The sequence below is a fragment of the Oncorhynchus mykiss genome, chromosome 19, assembly GCF_013265735.2.
Source record: "Oncorhynchus mykiss isolate Arlee chromosome 19, USDA_OmykA_1.1, whole genome shotgun sequence".
Taxonomy (NCBI): domain Eukaryota; kingdom Metazoa; phylum Chordata; class Actinopteri; order Salmoniformes; family Salmonidae; genus Oncorhynchus; species Oncorhynchus mykiss.
The window spans coordinates 54,771,661-54,785,657 of record NC_048583.1 but is presented as its reverse complement, the minus strand read 5'-3'; the positions used below and the strand labels follow the sequence as shown (position 1 = coordinate 54,785,657).

The 13,997-nt window shown below is 43.7% G+C and overlaps 1 protein-coding gene across 3 annotated transcripts in view; it reads right to left on the bottom strand.

Moving 5' to 3' along the window:
• LOC110498124 (unconventional myosin-VI) overlaps positions 1-13,997 on the bottom strand; it is a 98,183-nt gene that overhangs the window by 30,298 nt on the left and 53,888 nt on the right. For all 3 annotated transcript variants that reach the window (XM_036955105.1, XM_036955103.1, XM_036955104.1), the window contains exons 13-25: positions 10,117-10,274; positions 9,764-9,855; positions 8,745-8,817; positions 4,893-5,020; positions 3,884-3,979; positions 3,439-3,609; positions 2,773-2,811; positions 2,575-2,668; positions 2,288-2,418; positions 2,098-2,175; positions 1,872-2,001; positions 483-573; positions 17-167 (exon numbers count right to left, since the gene is read on the bottom strand). In XM_036955105.1, the coding sequence (XP_036811000.1) occupies positions 17-167; positions 483-573; positions 1,872-2,001; positions 2,098-2,175; positions 2,288-2,418; positions 2,575-2,668; positions 2,773-2,811; positions 3,439-3,609; positions 3,884-3,979; positions 4,893-5,020; positions 8,745-8,817; positions 9,764-9,855; positions 10,117-10,274 (1,432 nt within the window). The remainder of the gene's footprint in view (positions 1-16; positions 168-482; positions 574-1,871; positions 2,002-2,097; positions 2,176-2,287; positions 2,419-2,574; positions 2,669-2,772; positions 2,812-3,438; positions 3,610-3,883; positions 3,980-4,892; positions 5,021-8,744; positions 8,818-9,763; positions 9,856-10,116; positions 10,275-13,997) is intronic.

Genomic DNA, 13,997 nt, shown 5'->3' with positions numbered 1-13,997 from the left:
GGAGAGCCCTCCTCACCTTGATATTGGCCATGAAGGTGTCGATGGAGGCCCCCAGCTCCTGGACCTGCTGGGCCATCTCCTGCTTGCCCTCCTTCAGAGCACCCACCACCTCGTTGAAGCGTTCCATACGCATCTTCAGGTTACGCACCTTCACCATGCCGTCGACGCTGTGGCCGTATGAGCCCACGCGCACACACGTTAGTGTGAGCACGCTCGCACGTGCACATACACACGTACATACAGTCAGAATACCATGATAACAAAACAATTCAAAAAGCCATCACCCGGATGGATGCATTCACCAAAGCAATATATATTTTCCAAATGCAATACGGTGACGAGTCACGGCTGAGCTCTCCAGATTGATTTGAACTTCTAACTGCAGAATGTGGAGAAGCCATCAAAAGGCACAGAGTGTGAAGCACTTTTAAACAAAGATAATGTGTGTGCGCGCAGGCGTGTGTGTGTGTGTGTACACCCACCGTGGCTTATGTTTCTTCTTACAGAGCCACATGCGGACGGTCTTCTGAATCTTAACAAGGGCAGAGGCACGATACTTCATCTTTTCCTTCACTGGGGGGGGGGGGGGGGGGGGGGAATAAATTGTCAAATCTAGTCAACGTAGTATTGTCAACATATCCTACATTACTCATCTCATATGTATATACTGTTCTATACCATCTACTGCATCTTGCCTATGCCGCATGGCCATCACTCATCCATATATTTATATGTACATATTCATTCATCACTTTACATTTGGGTGTATATGGTAGTTGTGAATGTTAGATTACTTGTTAGTTATTACTGCATTGTCGGAACTAGAAGCACAAGCATTTTGCTACACTCACATTAACATCTGCTAACCATGTGTATGTGACCAATAAAAGTTGATTTGACTTGATATTGGGCCAATTCACACAGAGATAAAGCCACACACAACTCTTAATAGGGATATTAAGTTAGATTTTTTTTGGGGGGGGAAATAAAATGGAAGAGCAGCCAGCCATCACAATGCATATATCCTCGGATATGGGATATCCTGACGGTGAAAAACGCAGGTAACTGATGGGCCGAGGCAGTCTACAGTTATTACTTACAACGTGATATCATTGATTTGATACGTTACCCTAATAAGCACTGCCGGTGCTGCACTTTGTTAAATGGGAGGGAAAATCAATATAACTTGGCACGGAGGGTAATGGTCCAAGGAACTGCTTTTAGTGGGAAAGATTGCCTCGAGCAATAGAAATGTGAAACATAAGAACTATGGTAGTGGAATACAGCTGCCGGAGTGTGGTAATCAGTGTTCGACTAAATGGAGGGGAAAAAACTATTGCCCTGTGAAGAAGTAGAGGCAAAATTTTGTAAAGTTATAAAAAGTTTAACAACTCCTGACTCATTTGAACCCTTTTCATTATATTGGCTGTTTTGTTTGAGAAGTTAGTTTGGTCTTTTCCACCATTTTAAAGCCCATGTAGGGACTGACGCTGCAAATTAGCTCAACCTAAAACATGACGCTGCAAATTAGCTTAACCTAAAACATGACGCTGCAAATTAGCTTAACCTAAAGCATGACGCTACAAATTAGCTCAACCTAAAGCATGACGCAGCAAATTAGCTCAACCTAAAACATGACGCTGCAAATTAGCTCAACCTAAAACATGACGCTACAAATTAGCTCAACCTAAAGCATGATGCTACAAATTAGCGCAACCTAACACATAACGCTGCAAATTAGCTCAACCTAAAGCATGAGGGTGCAACGTGTCAATCTTTTCATTGTATCGGTCCCTAACAACTAAATCCATTATTATTCGACAGTACGTCGTCCAGCTCAGTGCGAGTATGAGTCAGGGGTGTTGACGTACATTTGATGACAGAAAGGGAGCACCACTGGACCTTCTTCCAACGGCTGATGACCAGCCACTGGTTGACCTTCTTCACCAGCTCTGCCAGGTGGTCCGGGTCCGACTTCATGATCTGGTCAAACTCCGCAAACTGACCACGAAGCAGGACATCAAGAGAATTACTCTAGGTAATTTGGCCCGTATGACATTCATGCACATTAAAAAGAGAGCTGAAAGCAGTGCTTACCTTCCCAGGGCGGAAGAACACTCTGGTCAAACCAAACTTGTAGTCATTCTCATTCAGCCCCAGCGCTTTGAACAAAGCCTGCAGAGGAACAAGAACAAAAACCCCAAGTCAAAGTCTTCTAAAAGTATAAACATCTGAATAATACAAGGTTTATATGAAATGGAATGCTGATCTTGGGGGAGCCACCCACCTTGCAGAAGAGCCTGGGGTCCAGTCGTGTGAGCTTGTCAGGCATGTACTGTTTGTACATGTTGTAGAGCTCATGGAAGGGAGCTCGGGAGGGGAAGCCTCCCTGCATCAAGTCCAGCACTGACACCATGCCTGGTGAGGAAAGGGGAGAGAATGGTGTTTGTGTACGTGTGTGTATCCGTAATAATCTTTATAACGGATAATGAACTACTGCAATATAAACTTTTTTTTCCCGTGAATATGTTAATAATAGTTCTGCGAGTATGATCTTCCTCTCCTAGCCAATACCTGAACACTGCAGCTGAGACAGAATCTGGGCTCCTTCAAACTGGTGGCTCACCATCTTCAAGTTGGGTTTCACACAGCGAATAAAGCTGGAACCCTTTGAAAGACAGGTAAAACATATCTATCAGATGCAATCTGAGTTCAGTTGATGACTACCAGTGTGAGAGAGAGGACATCAGATATGGCGACACAGATACTCACAGTGCTGCGAAGCTTCTCCAGAAGTACATTTAACTGGGTCTGTGAAGGCAGGCAGAAAAATAAGCTTGTTTAATACTTAGTCTCAGCCCCACCACACTGTGGTGGGGCTGAGACTAAGTATTAAATATATACCACACTGTATATAGTATACCACACTCTGACACTTAGTCTCAGAGTCCCACCACACTGCACAACAAGGTCCTTAAGAGCACTTACAAACAAATTGGTAATATATTTGACGTTGCACATTTAAAACTGAAAAGAACATTAGTTATAATGCTGACATACCCAATAGAAAGTAAGACAGGTGAGGGATAACAGCACACAGAAAGACAAAAAAGATCCATGCAGGATTCTGCAGAAGCAACTTCAACTAAATTGAATGTTTTCACAAATGATATAAAACATTTACTGAAACTGTGCTATGTAGATACTTTTATGCAACACAAGAGAATGACTGTATGTAAGACCCAACTTGGCAATATTTCACTGGTGATAGTAGAGATGAATATTTTAAAACATATTAAAATAAAAAAATGTATTTTCACTGTTTGGACTTGGACGACCCGAAAAAACACTTACACAAATTAACTTGAACTAGAAGAATTAATTTTAAAATCAAAGTGACATCTCAGAACCAAATGCTGCTACAGTCTCTTTCCTCACCTTGAATTTGTTGCCCACACTGATAAAGCTGAGTTTGCCAGCCTTTTGTTTGGAGTCCTTGCTGTTGTTGGAGTTCTCAAAAAGCTCCCTCACAAACTTATCCTTGGACTCACACACCAGGCTCTCCAAGGACATATGGAGAGCATCATTATTCTTTTCTACAAACTGGGTCTGCATACACACACACACACACAAATACCCACGCATACACAAAACATTTCATTAACAGACTTTGCCATGTGCGCTACTGCTAACAAGCTGAGAAGACCATTACCAGCAGCAGCTGTATATTGTAATGAAAACATTTATAAAACTTGTTTTTCTTTCTTTTCTTTTAATGGTTACACCACGTTTGAGATATAACGGAGTACAGGTTGACGTAGTGTTATGAACCAGTCATCCAAGAGCAAATCGACATGTAACCATCGACGTGCGTGGCGGTTACCGTCTCGTAGCACACTGCTCCGGCAAAGTGTCTGACGATGAATCCTTCATCATCTCTGACGTTCCTGTGGACAGCCAGCTTGGACTTCCTAGGAACCTGAAGAGACAGCAGCAACATAATATATTATACCCTCTTTACATAATGTGTTGCTGTGTCGGTGTGTGACTCTATGGGGGTGTGTGTGTGCGCGTCAGTGTGTGCGGGCGTCGGTGTGCACATCGGTGTGTGCGAGTCAGTGTGTGTGTGAATTTGTGTTGGTGTGTGTGTGAATGTGTGTATGTGGGTTAGTCTTGGCGTGTATGTGTGTTGCTGTGTGTGTATGTATGTGTGTGTATGTGTGTTGGTGGGTTTGTGTGTGTACGTGCGTTGTGTGTGCGTGTACGTGTGTGTGTGTGTGCATGTGTACGTGTTGGTGTGAATGTGTGTGTGTATGTGGGTGTAGGTGTGTGTGTACATGTCTATAAGACCCTCATCAATTTGCATGACCAGCGCTAACAGTATGATTTTACATTGTGCGTGGATACTATTTATAAAAGGATACTCACCTAGCTCTGGTGGTATGGCATTATGATTAATATTATACAACCATAAACAACTGAGAGAATATTCTTTTCAATATGAAAGGGATGATTAATATCACCTAAAAACATCTGCAGCCGACCCAGTCTAATCCTTTGGTCTGAATTGATACCAATGCAGCATTTCAAACAGGATTTTTACACCTGTTAAAAATGTATAGAAAAAGGAACAAAAGTTCCCTAAGGGAATGGGCCTGCTGGTTCACAATAGTTCTCGTGTTTCACGTAGAAAAAGTAGCAGAACGTCTATTATAATACCATTCTGACCCCTAGGCATGAAGATCTGGTTAGACAAGGCAGTATCAGTTGACTAAAAGCTGAACCAAGGTCAGTTTAGCATTTTTCAATATAAACGATTCAAGTTAGGATCCAGGATGGGTAAACTGATCCCAGATACGTGCCTGCAGGCAACTTCTAGCCAAAGCTCTCACCGTCAGTCTGAAGTGGTCTTTGTGCTTGCTGTGGATGGCCTCTGCAAAGTGCTGGTCGCTGGGCAATGGTAGGCGGTTCTCTTCATCCAGAATGTCCAGGATGCCCACCAGCTTGGCTTCCACCAGGTCTATGGGAATAAATAAGACGCATTATTACGGATGCAGTCAGCAGCATGTTCAGTTCAAGTCCAAAAAATAAAGAAAGTTCTTTATTGATTCTAAAGAGGGAAATTAAATGTAAAAAGTCCTGCGCTCCTAATGTTGTAATGCCATCAGCGTTTTTAAAAGTTTGTCAATGTCCCTGTGTGAAGCCATATGCAAAATGTCCACACGGTGTGGACAATAAAGTTATATTCTATCCTATTCCAGAGAGGAGCGGTCGGTGAATCAATGTTCCCTTTCCCCGGGAACATGGACAACTTTTGTGTCTGTCTTTCATTGTGTGGTGTGGTCTGAGCCGTCTGGTTTCACTGTGCGGTGTGGTCTGAGCCATCTGGTTTCACTGTGCGGTGTGGTCTGAGATGTCTGGTTTCACTGTGCGGTGTGGCCTTAGCCGTCTGGTTCGACTGTGCAGTGTGGCCTGAGCCGTCTGGTTTTCCTGTGCAGTGTGGCCTGAGATGTCTGGTTTCACTGTGCGGTGTGGTCTGAGATGTCTGGTTTCACTGTGCGGTGTGGTCTGAGCCATCTGGTTTCACTGTGCGGTGTGGTCTGAGATGTCTGGTTTCACTGTGCGGTGTGGTCTGAGATGTCTGGTTTCACTGTGCGGTGTGGTCTGAGATGTCTGGTTTCACTGTGCGGTGTGGTCTGAGATGTCTGGTTTCACTGTGCGGTGTGGTCTGAGATGTCTGGTTTCACTGTGCGGTGTGGTCTGAGATGTCTGGTTTCACTGTGCGGTGTGGTCTGAGATGTCTGGTTTCACTGTGCGGTGTGGCCTGAGGCATCGGGTGTTGAAATTGGAGGCACAATGCCTTGTTTATCCAGATGTTCATCATAATACGTCCCAGTGAATTATTCATTCAGTTCATGATGTTTGGAATAGGATCTGACAGAGGCACACCAATACATTTGCATTATTAGGCACCTGTGCATAAATTGCAGGGAGATTGATGATATATTTAAATGGACATCCAAGCAGGTCATTTGCAAGTCATATAAACGTTATTCATGGCTGCCAGTTAACCTGGCAGCTGAATAATCATAACTCTGTTTGATATACAAATCTAAAATGGTTCACCTTGCCACCAAATGGGATGTTTTATCCCATTCACTGGAGGTGGGGTTGTGAAAACACAGGCAGCTTGGCTGAGTCTCTCAGTCTCTCTCCCCAATTCAGGGGGTTCAAAGAACACTGACAGTCACTCATTACACGGACCGGTTCCATTCAGAGTCCTCAGCTATTGATTCTTCCTGGTTTAATGAGGAGCCATATGTTGTGGTGCCCTCAAGTCACTAGCACCGGATAAGTTATATTGTTAAGCCCACAGCAGTAGGGAATGAGATCCCAAACTGTTTTAGCCAATCTCAGTTTCTGGAAAGTGCGAGTGCTCTGTGGAGGGCTACTTCTCTGTCAGCCTGCACCTCTGGCAGTCTCTCTGTATCTCATCATGTCTTGTATGAGCCTTCAACATTACATGCTGACCAGACTGGACAGGCCGCGTGCGTTGCAAAATAAATGTAGACATACATGTTATTCAGCCATTGCCCCCACACTGCTCGCGAGCGTCTGCGTGGCCAGGCGCTAAAACAGAACTTGCTTCTATTTGTGACGCTCAACGCTCTGCAAGTCCGGCCTCTCCCATCTCCGCATTGGTTTTTAGGAGCATATTACCCACGTGAAAGATGAACTGACGTCCACACTCCAGTTGGTTGTAGTAATGCACCGTAAAGTTTGTTGCCAACCGCCATATAAAGTCCAAAGAAGAAAAAGAAGCCTGAAGGAGGAGAGATGACGAGTTGGTTTACCGTTTTATCTGTGGATTAATTGTCGGAGTAGAGGACCCTGGGCATTTCAGGTAAAATAACAACCCAATGTTTACATCCCAGGACAAATGATCTAGCAACAGCAAGCTAGCTAGCTAAATTGCCATAAATGTTTAATGCTTTCGACCTGTCCCCAAATTAATATATTTGGTTCCGAGTTTGTTCTAATATTTCAACATACGTGTCCTTATCGTGTCTGGTGTGGGGGTACAAAAAATCAACATGCGCGGGCGGTTTGGCCAGCATGTTAAACATACAGGGATTCAAGTCAATCATATTTCTATATTTCCTCCTGCTGCTGGAGATTTCCACTCCAATCTCTACAACGTGCACACTCACAATTCTCCTTGCCTCTCCTTCTGTTTGGTTCTTAGAGGCCACCCCTAGCCAGACCCAGATCCCATCTCTTTCCTTCTATAGCCAGTCCAGAAACAGATCCCAACTCTTTCCTTCTATAGCCAGTCCAGAAACAGATCCCATCTCTTTCCTTCTATAACCAGTCCAGAAACAGATCCCATATATCGTTCCTTCTATAGCCAGTCCAGAAACAGATCCCATATATCCTTCCTTCTATAGCCAAGTCCAGAAACAGATCATATCTCTTTCCTTCTATAACCAGTCCAGAAACAGATCCCATATATCCTTCCTTCTATAGCCAAGTCCAGAAACAGATCATATCTCTTTCCTTCTATAACCAGTCCAGAAACAGATCCCATATATATTTCCTTCTATAACATGTCCAGAAACAGATCCCATATATCTTTCCCTCTATAGCCAGTCCAGAAACTCTTTCCTTCTATAACCAGTCCAGAAACAGATCCCATCTCTTTCCTTCTATAGCCAGTCCAGAAACAGATCCCATCTCTTTCCTTCTAAAGCCAGTCCTTACATTATGTTTGACCCTGAAGCTTACAGTACATGTACAGTATGCATCACCTAGAGACGTGCTGTCAGTGTGCTGTCTCATATACTAAAACAGCCAAATAATTTAGAAGCTGCTCTTGGGGAGTTAGACTTCCCACCCTGATGAGTTGAGATAGATTGTGTGAGAACCAGGTTCTGGGAAAAATCCTGGAATCTATGTAGATATACTGTAAGTGCAATATTATAAATATTTTGGGGTTATGTAAGAGCTCCAACATAGAATGAAATATAGCATAGACATATCAATGGGCTTCACAGTTTACTGCAGAAGAAATGCACAACAAGATCTGTGTAATAATACATAGACCCATTTCCCTGCCAGCTGTGTCTTGAGAAGTCGTGAGCGCAGTTCTGACCCAGAAAGGGGCGTGTTTACGGAGTCAATACAACAACTTCAAATGCAGTTCTAGTTAACAAACACGTAATCAGATGTTTATCGTCTACAACATTGCAGATGTCTTCGGAGGATGGAATACCTAGCAAACTACCTCAATGTGTTGTGAAATGTAGTCTGAAATTAAATCTGTCATGAAATGTCATGAAAATCTGTTCTGAAATGTGATCCAAAATTAAATCTTGTGAAATATATAACGGTCGTAATTCTGCTGGACCGCAGGAAGAGTAGCTGCTACCGTGGCAACAGATAATAGGGATCAATAATAATAAATACCAAGCCAGCAAGGCAAGGTAAAATATCCCAAATAGAGCTATATAAAACCAGAAGAATAATATACCTGCTGATCATAGCTATAGTCATCCGTCTTGCTTTTCATGGTCATCACTCACTTAAGTTTGTCACGGTCCCATCCCGACATCTGCATATTGCTATTCTGCTACAGGGTTTTTTGACGCAAGAATGAGTGCGCATCACTCAAACGTGACGTCTGCTTGGAAACAAAAAAATGTCTCTATGGAGTAAGGTGAAAATGGTTTGGCAGTGGCACCCACCTATACAGTCCTGGTTGTCGACATAATGAACTTCACTGACTCCCAGTCCCTCCTTCTGATACAGCTCTTGCTCCTGCAGAAAGAGTGGCAAGCCAACACTGAAGTAGGAAGATGTTTCTCCTAACCACTGATGCTGGCTCAGATCTTTTTTCATCCTCCTAATAGGGAGAGTGTATTGTTGGTTAAGGGCTTGTAAGTAAACATTTCACTGTAAGTTCTACACCGGTTGTATTCGGCGCATGTGACAAATAAAATTAGATTTAGTGTAGATCTAGCAACACTCATGACTTACTGAATCAAGTACTGAAAATTGCTTTTTATTTCTTTATATATCTGGATTATTTTAGGCCAACGGACACAAATCTCTGTTTATCTAGTTCAAACGTTGTGAAAATTCCTTAAAATTATCAATTGTTAATTGGAGACCTTTGCAAATCAATGAATAAAACAGGAGTCCCCAGTAGAAAAAAGAAACACTCATCTCCACAGACAGAAACATTACCATTATAATGAATGTAACGTGTAGTGACTCTTCTATGGAGAGGCCGCACAGGCTGTGTGTGTCTGTGGAGAGATCGCACAGGCTGTGTGTGTCTGTGGAGAGATCGCACAGGCTGTGTGTGTCTGTGGAGAGACCGCACAGGCTGTGTGTCTGTGGAGAGATCGCACAGGCTGTGTGTGTCTGTGGAGAGATCGCACAGGCTGTGTGTGTCTGTGGAGAGATCGCACAGGCTGTGTGTGTCTGTGGAGAGATCGCACAGGCTATGTGTGTCTGTGGAGAGATCGCACAGGCTGTGTGTGTCTGTGGAGAGATCGCACAGGCTGTGTGTGTCTGTGGAGAGATCGCACAGGCTGTGTGTGTCTGTGGAGAGATCACACAGGCTGTGTGTGTGTTGTGTGTGTCACGCATCTTTAGCTTGTCGACCGACATCCTCCTGGGTCTTCAGTGGGAGTCCAGAGCTTAAAGAACCCTAGCAACCCACCTCCGCGCCCCCCACAAGTCTCCATCAATCACTCACCTCTTTAAGTATGCGCTCATTGAAGAACTGCTGCAGCTTCTCATTGCAGTAGTTGATGCAGAACTGCTCAAAGCTGTTGTGCTCAAAATACTCTGGGGGGGGAACATGAAAGTGTAAATGATCTGCCACGTCCAGTGTTGGAATGAAGAATGCTCTTCTTCAGGCAGTTACTGGTACTGTATATATCCAATTAAGTCAGGTAGTAAAGTTTTTAGAAAGATAATAGTTTATGTGAGGCCATGCAGGAAACAAAAGCCTACCAGATAAATGAATGGTCAGATGGCTAGATAGACAGAAAAGACAGACAGAGGGAAAAAACAGAGAAACTCACTGCTCTAGAACGACATACTTACCAAAGCCAGCGATATCCAGCACCCCAATGAAGTTGGAGGAGGTGTTGAAGGGGAAGCACTGGTTGACCCTCCTGACCACGTGATCGAAGAGGCAGCTGTACACGGCCTTGGCCAGGGCGTCCCGGGCATTGTTTGCCTGTTCCACCTTCAGAGGCACCCTGGGGGGAAAAGACAGCGGGGCACTGAGAAGCCAAAACTGTGACAAGGCTACTTCTTAGTAGAAATACACAGTTTTAATCAATGCAGCCATTTCTCACACCAGGTTAATGTGCAAAGAAAGTTGGAGTTGTTTCTGAATTAGTATTTACAGGATGGTATAAGTGTGTTATTTTCTAAGACAAGGAGGTCTGGAGGTCAAAAGAGACGCTATTAGAAGTGACAGTACTCCCTGAACCTTGGCTCACTCTCATTACCATAGCACTCTACTCTGAACTGAACAAGTTCAGCTATGGTGTAGTGCTCCCCATCCTGCACCCAGTCTCGTGGCTGGTATCTAACAAGTTGGACTGGAGAACTATTCAAAATGTATCCTGCTGTTTTTTCTCTCCTGAACAGGCTTCGAGCTTTAGCAGCAGGTTCAGAGCAAACCTTTGACCTGTTGAAGTCAGGCCCAGATACCATTTCTGCTTACTTCCCACCCCAGTCCTCAACATATTCTCATCTATAATCTATTCACGATCAGCCTCCTTAAAATGGTTCTCCATATAGACCTTAGCCACTCCATTTCAGATCCAAAGACACCAGCCACTCCACTCACACCCCCCCTCCCCCCGATTCTCAACCTCCCCAGGAAAAAGCGAAGTGTCTGGGGCCCAAATGACATGGCCCAGTCCGCCTTCCGGGGTGGCAGGTAGCCTAGTGGTTAAAGCGTTGGGCCAGTAAACGAAAGGATCGAATCCCAGAGCTGACAAGGTAATAATCTGTTGTTCTGCCCCTGAACAAGGCAGTAAACCCACTGTTTCCCAGTAGGGCGTCATTGTAAAGAATTTGTTCTTAACTGACTTGCCTAGTTAAATGAAGTTGAAATAAAACATTTAAAATCCACCTGCTTTCAAGGCACCAGGCTCCAGGCTACCTCCCCTCCCCCCTCAGATACAGCTGCATTATTCATGGTGAGAAAAGACTGGGGCCAGGCTGCATCTGGGCCTGTTGAAATATTAATCCAGGCCTGTTACTCTTGGATGGTATCAATACAGCACCACTGGGCTGTTTCCTCCTAGGACCTCTGCTTTGAAATATCTGTCTAGGAACACTGTAGACTCTATTCTCGGCTGGCGTTAAGGAGGCACAAATGTCAAATGCACGTTAGTTTGCAATTTCATTGTGTAAAAACTGTCATTTTTCCAGCCCTTACGCCAGCTTCGTCAATTTACCTGTCTATCTGGAAGCAGTAACGATGAGTAGACGTTCCCCGTCTCTATATATTGGCTCTTTTTCCAGCTCCTATAAAAAAGTTTGAATGTGTGTAAAATCCTACATAGTCTACGCCTAATATTATATGCGTACAAGGAGTAATTATGGTGCCTGTAACTGTATTTAGACAGCCTATTTAAAACAAGTTGTTTTGTTTTATTAGAATTATTCACTGTCGTTTTAGGTCTTATCAATAGTGAATAAAATTTTGCTTATTGAAAATGTTTGGCCTGTCCATAGCTCAGACATAACACATTTTACAGTAGGCCTATATATCAGTGTGCATGCCATTTTAACAATATATTTCCATATTGAAGCCTTGCAATTACTGTTCAAAAGTAATTATAACATATTCAGCATATTTAGCAAATATGGGATAGGCCTACATATTTTATTTTGTTTCTGTAGGCTATTTAACAAAATAGGCTGTAACGAACTAACATTCGAATTTGAGACGATGACAACGCAATACATAAAATACAGTAAATACACAACTTGAAGTAACCAGACTGTACAGTGCAGTCGGAAAGTTCAGACCTCTTGACCTTTTCCACATTTCGTTATGTTACAGCCTTACTCTAAAATTGAATAAATACTTTTTTCCCCTCATCAATCTACACACAATACCCCTTAATGGCAAAGCAAAAGTAGTTTTTTTATGCTGCAAATTTATGTTAAAACCCCCCCGGAAATATCACATTTACGTAAGTCTTCAGACCTTTTACTCAGTACTTTGTTGGATCACCTTTTTTGCAGCGATTACAGCATCGAGTCTTATTGGGCATGAGGCTAAAAGCCTGGCACACCTGTATTTGGGGAGTTTCTCCCATTCTTCTATGCAGATCCTCTCAAGCTCAGTCACTTTGGATGGGGGAGCATCACTGCAAAGCTATTTTCAGTTCTCTCCAGACATGTTAGATCTGGTTCAAGTCCAGCCTTGGGCTGGGCCACTCAAGGACATTGAGAGACTTGTTTCCCGAAGCCACTCCTGCGTTCTCTTGGTTGTGTGCTTAGGGTTGTTGCCCTGTCGGAAGGTGAACCTTCGCCCCAATCTGAAGTCCTAAGCCCTCTGGAGCAGGCTTTCATCAAGGATCTCTCTGTACTCTGATCCATTCATCTTTCCCTCGATCCTTACTAGTTTCCCAGTACCTGCTGCTGAAAAACATCCCCACAGCATGATGCTGCCACCACCATGCTTCACAGTAGGGATGGTGCCAGGTTTCCTCAAGATGTGACGCTTGGCATTCAGGCCAAAGAGTTTAATCTTGGTTTCATCAGACCAGATAATCTTGTTTCTCATGGTCTGAGAGTCTTTTTGTGCCTTTTAGCAAACTCCAAGTGGGCTGTCATGTGCCTTTTACTGAGGAGTGGTTTCGCCACTCTACCATAAAGGCCTGATTGGTGGAGTGCTGCAGAAATGGTTAAACCACCTGACCAAGTCCTAAAGCAATGAGACTCCCTAAATCTTTCTCAGATTATTTCCAATCCCACAAGGTATGACTCCACACACCAAGAAAATGCTACTCTCCTCAATGTTATCCTCACAAATGATCCTGATAGGTATCAGTCTGGTGTTTTCTGTAATGAAATTAGTGATCACTGTTTTACAGCCTGTGTTCATAATGGCTGTTCAGTGAAACGACCTGTCCTGATTTGTCATACAGTAGACGCTTGCTAAAAAACTTGAATGAGCAAGCATTCCTTCATGAACTGGCCTCTGTAAAATGGTATAGAATCAGCTTGATCCCCTCTGTTGAAGACGCTTGGACCTTCTTTTTTGATATTTTCAGTGACATTGTTAACAATCACACCCCCATAAAGAAAATTAGAATTAAAAACAGGGTCAGCCCCTGGGTCGACCGTGATCTTGCAGAGTTACTCAGCCTCAAGAATTGCATTTGGCGAAAGGCTCGGCACACGCATACTTAGACTGATTGGCTCTCGTTCAGGCAAATTATGAATAAGTGCACTCAGGCTATATCCAGAAGGCCAAAGTTAGTTACTTTAAGGAGCAGTTCTCTCTCTGTGGGTCTAACTCCAAAAAGTTCTGGAAAACGGTTAAAGACCTGGAGAATAAACCCTCCTCCTCACAGCTGCCCATGTCCCTTAATGTTGATGTGGTTGTTTCTGACAAGAAATACATGGCTGAGCTTTTTAAATCACGACTTCATTAAGTCAGGATTCCTATTTGACTCAGCCATGCCTCCTTGCCCATCCAAAATGTCTTCATCTCCCAGCCCTTCTAATGCGACTAGCCGCGATGCTCCTCCCTCTTTTTCCCCTGCCCCGCTACAAAGTTTATCCCTGCAGGCAGTCACTGTGTCCAAGGTGCTAAAGGAGCTCCTTAAACTTGACCCCCCCAAAAAAACATCTGGGTCAGATGGTTTAGACCCTTTCTTATTTAAGGCTGCTGCCCCTATCAGCACCAAGCCTGTCTCTCCTTTCTGGGGAGGTTCCCATTTCTTGGA